The 5477-nt window shown below is 51.3% G+C and overlaps 1 protein-coding gene across 1 annotated transcript in view; it reads right to left on the bottom strand.

Annotated features, from left to right (window-relative positions):
* Nucleotides 1-5477, bottom strand: part of CALU (calumenin) — a gene marked incomplete at its 3' end in the record, with an annotated part of 9093 nt that overhangs the window by 1344 nt on the left and 2272 nt on the right. Inside the window, exon 2 of the mRNA XM_009573527.1 lies at nt 2962-3155. Within this exon, the coding sequence (XP_009571822.1) occupies nt 2962-3155 (194 nt within the window). The remainder of the gene's footprint in view (nt 1-2961; nt 3156-5477) is intronic.

The following is a 5477-nucleotide window of genomic DNA, read 5'->3' as shown; positions in this document are numbered from 1 at the left end:
CTTCCCCACGGCATCATGATTTTTAGATATCGGCGGCCGTCGTGTCTCTCCTGCACCTCCTCTGCCAGGAGGAAGAGGAGGAGGAGCTGCCAGGGGCTGTGGGAGACCAGCATTCCCGGGGAAGATGCCCCCAGGAGACAAGGATGGGGGTTTTTTTTTGGCCGGCACGGCCCTGGTGGCTCAGCCCAAGCTATTTCTGGAGGAGAATGTGTAAGGGGATACTGCTCTCCGCTGCCGGGGCGGCTTCAAAGCCAGCGAAACATCACCCAGCGCCCGCCGCAGCGGGAATATCTGGGCACATATGGCCACTAGACATAGCTACGCCAACAGCTATAGATAAGCTTCGGGATACCGAAGTCGGCTTTGTTTGTCAGCCTATAGAAAAATATCGATAGAGGAGGACGTAGCCGAATCCTTGCGGGGTGAAGTTAAGCGAGAGCCAGGCCTGGTCTAAAAAAAAAAAGGCTCCCTCCCCTTCTCTGTTTACATCCAGGACAAAAGGCAGGGGATTAAGCAGCTCTATACAAGCCCCGGTGCCGGCCAACCATTAAATATAAGACGGTAAGAAGATTTTATTTTAAGTCACCTCTAGGGCACAATTAAGCCTAAAGTTTCCTATTCTATTGCCGAGCTTTCACCTCGGGACGCGGCGTACGCCGCAAGCTCAGCGAGAGCAAACAAAAGCCTCGGGATCAGCGTCGGCTTGCGGGACAAGCGGAGCGAGTCGAAGTTAAAAGCAGTTTCTTTTGACACAGGTGATTCTGCCAAGTGGCTTTGATCGGTTTTAATCAGGTGGCAAGCAGCAGAGAGCCGAGCAAGCTGGCTGTTTAACAAGGGTTAAACCCACCCAAAAACGCTTTGCATTTTAGTCCCTGACCTCGGTGAAAGGTTTTATAGGGCGGACTGAGGGGAGAGAGCCGGGGAACCGCCTGGGAGCTGCAGGCAGCGAAGCCACAAGCTCAGTTTTTTAATCTTCCCGAGCGATACGAGCAGGAGAAACACGAGTGTTTCTGGTTTCAGAACCCACCCGTGGTGACCAGTCAGTCTGATGGGACTGAAGAACAAAAAAAAAACCAACGCGTTATTGTTACTATATTCTTATTTTTAAGGAGGTTTTCAAGGGGGTTTTACTTTAAAGGTGAAGCTCTTGGTTATTTTTCACTGGATATTCTTGCTTGCCCTACGGAAAGCAGGATTTAGATCCGCAGAAAGAGCCTTCGGCGCCGATGCACACCGAGCTACTTTATTACAGTACTGGGTGCAACCCAGTGACTAATACAGTACTGAAGCTTTAAAAAAAAAAACAAAACAAAAAACACCCAAAGCAAACAGCATTTCATTTTGATGACAAAAAGCAAGCATTTTTTAAATACTCAGTAGAGCAGCAACAGAGGGTGGTGCCTCGGCTCCCACGCGCCGGGAGAGGGATGTTCTTAACTCGATTAAGGGATCGGCCGGCCTCTTGGCCGCGCGTCAAGCTCTCTGGAGGCATTTCCAGCGCCGCGCCGGCCGGAGAGGGGAAAGAGGAGAAGGGAGGGGAGAGCCTCGTGTAAGGGACGAGAGTATTTCAGCAGAAAGGGGCTGGGGAGGATCCTCCCGGCATTCCGTAAGGACAAAAGGACGTGGGAGCAGGGCTGGAATAGGCTTTATCAGTATCTGCCAAGGGCACTCGGCGTCCAGCGCTGGTCCCCGGCTCAGGGTGGCGAGATCTTTACGGCGTATCGTCCGTCACGGGGGCCGGGCACTCCCCTCTCTTACACGTTAGGCTTGAGAAATGGATTTCTCATTAAGGGTTTTTTTTCTCATTAAGGGTTTGTTGTTTTTTTTTTAACATTCTACACCTGCAGGTCATAAATCCCACTGCCCGGACTCCAAAAAGTGTGATACAAGCCTTCCTAGGACCTCTTCTCGCCCTTCAAGGCTGGATTTGGACAGGCAAGATAGGCTAGGCTTTCTGTGGCTCTCGGTAATTACACTAATTAATGGAAAAGGGAAGCTTAGTAAGACCCGACAGGGTCTCGGGGGGCCGATTTCCCCAGCCACCAGCACGGCAAACTTCAACCTTCCTCGAGCCTTAGCCCGTTAACTCTTTTAAAAGAAGCCGTGCAACGGCCCGAGGGAAGATGGATGAGCCAGAACCGCGAGGCAACAAGCCTCCATACGTTCTGCAGAGCATTTGACTATCTTTGGAAATATTTAGTAAATTAAACTTTATTTCATGCTTTCAAGCTGTAGCTCATCATACCGTATATGTCTGCGTTCCAGGAGGCGGGAACAACTGGCAGAGGAACTGGTATTTTTCTAACGTCTTAACCCCAGAGGAGCTTCTTCTTACCTCGCTCCTCGGGGTGCTGAAGTCTTTTTGGGGCTGCTGACCTGCCTTACGTGCCCAAAATCTACAAGCTCTGGGGTCTAAAGCTACCGCCAGGACAAGGGGAGAAAGCGAGATGCGCACACAGGACTTTGGAAAGTGATTAAAAGACTCTTTGCTAATGATCTTCAGATTTAGGAAGGGTGCAGACACCCAGAAAAACGTGGCTTCTACAGCCACAGGTCAGCCAGCTTCTTCCTGCAGGGACTAAACGCCACCAGTAGCTTGAAATTCAAAAGCTGGAAGGCAAAGAAACCATCACCCCGTGTGCCTTCAATCACGTCATTGCTCACGACTGAGTTTTGAGCTCATTTTCACAATTAAGCACATCAATAAAGCAGAGTTACAAAGCTGCGTGTTGGTTGCAAACTTTACCTTTGGTTTTTTCCACATTTTTTTTTTTCCCCTTAGATTGCCCTTTGTTAATGCCATCAGAAGGTAAATTCGGAGACTTTTGGGGTTTTGTTTCTTTTTTTTTTTTTTTTTAAGTCCGAGGCTTTGGGGATGAGTCGAGAGCTCCCGCTCCGCTCCACCGCACTTCTGCTTTATTGATTAGAGACCACCACCAGATCGGACACCTTGCCCCTTACCGAGGTAAGTGCCATATGTCACGTTTCTGTACTCATCCCAGGAGATAAATCCATCTTGATTCATGTCAAACTCCTGCCACTGGCGTTCGACACTGTCATACACGTATTTCTTCTGGGCCTTCTTAATCCAGGCTTTCAGCTCCCCCTCCGTCACAAACCCATCCTTATCCGTGTCTATCTTATCTACAATCATTCTACAAAAACAAAACAGCAAGTTTCAAGCGCCGGCTCCGCAAAGTTTTTATCCCAAGAGTAGAGACCTACCTAAGATGTAGCCGTAGGTGGCATTTTTATATTCCTCCCAAGAAATGAGGCCGTCCTCATTGAGGTCGTGCCCTTTCCACTGCCGCTCTACATCCTCGTATATCCAGCGCTTTTGTGCAAACTTAATCCAGTCTTTCAGCTCTTCCACAGTTACAAACCCGTCTTTGTCTTCATCTATTTTACTTACAATCTTTCTGTAGAAAATGCAGAAAAATCCAGCAAAAGTTAAGGGAAACAAGGCTCTAGTTCCGGGCACGTGAACCGGTGGCGGGCTATTGCCGGACGGCAGAGTGAGCGAGTCAAGGTGTTGATCACCAGGTCCCGGCAATCGGACCGCGCGGACAGCCCGTCCTTAAAACCAAGGTAGGGTTTAGCTGCCGAAACACCGGCTTGCTCACTCTTGGGCCGTTCGGGTTTTGTATTTTTTTGGGGAATCGCGCGTCTTAGGGGAAGGCATTTTCTTATTAGACTTTGGGAGATACCCAGTCGCGCGTCTTCCCGCCTCGACAGCGCGCAGGGAGTTAAGCACGTACACGTGCTTACGTTAAAAGCGGGAAGCCTGGCCCCGGTGAAGGGATACAGAGACCGAGCCCTGGCTCGTTTGCACGCCCGAGCCCAGCACGGCAGAAAAAACCCTCGCGGGACAGCGGTGAGAAGCTGACGTCGATGTCAGATCCCACCCGAGGACGATCCCCCACCCATTTACCGAGGGAGAAACCGGAGCTGCGTGGTTTATAAAGCAGGGTGCGAGGCCGCATGCCTTCTTTATTTTTAGCAGCAGCTGTGAAGAAAAGCCGCCGGGAGGAATGCAGAGATCCATAGGCAGATGCACGCGAGCCTCCGGCACGGGAAGGCAGGGCGCTCGGGGGGAGCTGGGCTCTTTAATCCTCACCGTTCCTCGTCTTTTGCTCCTAGGAGCTCTCGGGGCGTTCGCACGACGCGGGGCGGCCGCAGCACACGCCGCGTTTCCAGCTCAGCGCCGGGAACGTTCAGTTTTGTGCTTCCCCGCTCCCCGGCAGCACCGGGTGATTAAAGCCAGGGACGACAGCCCAAAACATTTTGCTCGGTGAACCAGAATCATTTTTTCCTTTTAACAGGAAGGTTCAGTGTGAAACGGGCTCTGTTAAATTCAGTAATCCGTCATTCAAATGCAGTGGTTTGAGGAATTTTAAAAGACGGTGTTTTAAATCACCGCAAGACTATTAATTCCCAGACTATCGATGCAAAGGGAAACGTCAAGTGCAAACCCAGCCTCGCCAAACAGACGCTGGAGCCACCCCGCACTTAGCGCCCAGGTTTTGTCGTTCCACAATTGCTTTTAAAAAGCAAAACCACGATTTCCTCTGTGGCACAAAGGATGTTCCTAAAAACAAAAGGCTGACTAGACAGCTGGGATAAGACCGGTAAAAATATTTGCTTTCCTTCTAGAAGAGTCTTTCAGCTCGATGCCGTACTTTACCTGTGGCAGATGGCAGCTTGCAGACCGTGCACCACGTTTCGGAGGCCCAAGTCATTTTAATAGTCGCTATTTCAGGGAAACAATTCAGCTTTTACAGACTGCATTGCCATTCGAGAGCAGGACAGCAACACCACCCCAGGAGCATGCAACACTCTGGCGTGGCAAGGCACGGCACAGGTTGAAGGCTCCCGTGTTGTTTGCCAACGGTTAAACTGCAAACACCAGAGTCGAGGACGGTTGGAGACTCGCTTCCCGGGAACTGCGGGCATCATCCTCCCCCGGCTTTATCACAACGTGGCCTCCGAGGACCAGATCCCATTGGGAATTTCCCCAACTGCTTCCCCAACCGTAAAATCCGAACCGTCCCAGCCTTATTAAAAAGGTTGCTGTGACACCAAACCCCCGCCCCGGCGTCAGCAAAACGCGGGGGTGACAGAGCAGAGCAGCCAAGTGACAAGATTCGGGCAGCGGCAGATCTCACACAAAACCACTTTTCATCTGTCCAGCCAAAGGTGACGAGGAATCGGCCACCGGCTGAGGCGCGGAGCGCTGGCTCAGCGCCCGGAGCCCGGGCATCGGCACGGCTAGCGGCCGTCACAAGGCTACCTCGGAAAGAAAAAAAAACCCACTCCGGAACGAAGAATTGGAGCCCGCATCGGGGCGACTTTTCCAGGAAAGGTTTCTAGGTGGGGCAGCAGAAGTTCAGAGGTTTAATTAGAGAACAGCTTCCCCGTTTAATTGCGTTAAGGGAAAGTTAAACTCTGTCCCCAGCTGTTGCTCGGGGCAAGCTCGG

Source organism: Fulmarus glacialis, unplaced genomic scaffold, assembly GCF_000690835.1.
Source record: "Fulmarus glacialis isolate BGI_N327 unplaced genomic scaffold, ASM69083v1 scaffold28422, whole genome shotgun sequence".
Taxonomy (NCBI): Eukaryota; Metazoa; Chordata; class Aves; order Procellariiformes; family Procellariidae; genus Fulmarus; species Fulmarus glacialis.
The sequence above is the reverse complement of the archived record's forward strand: the minus strand, read 5'-3'. Positions and strand labels throughout refer to the sequence as shown.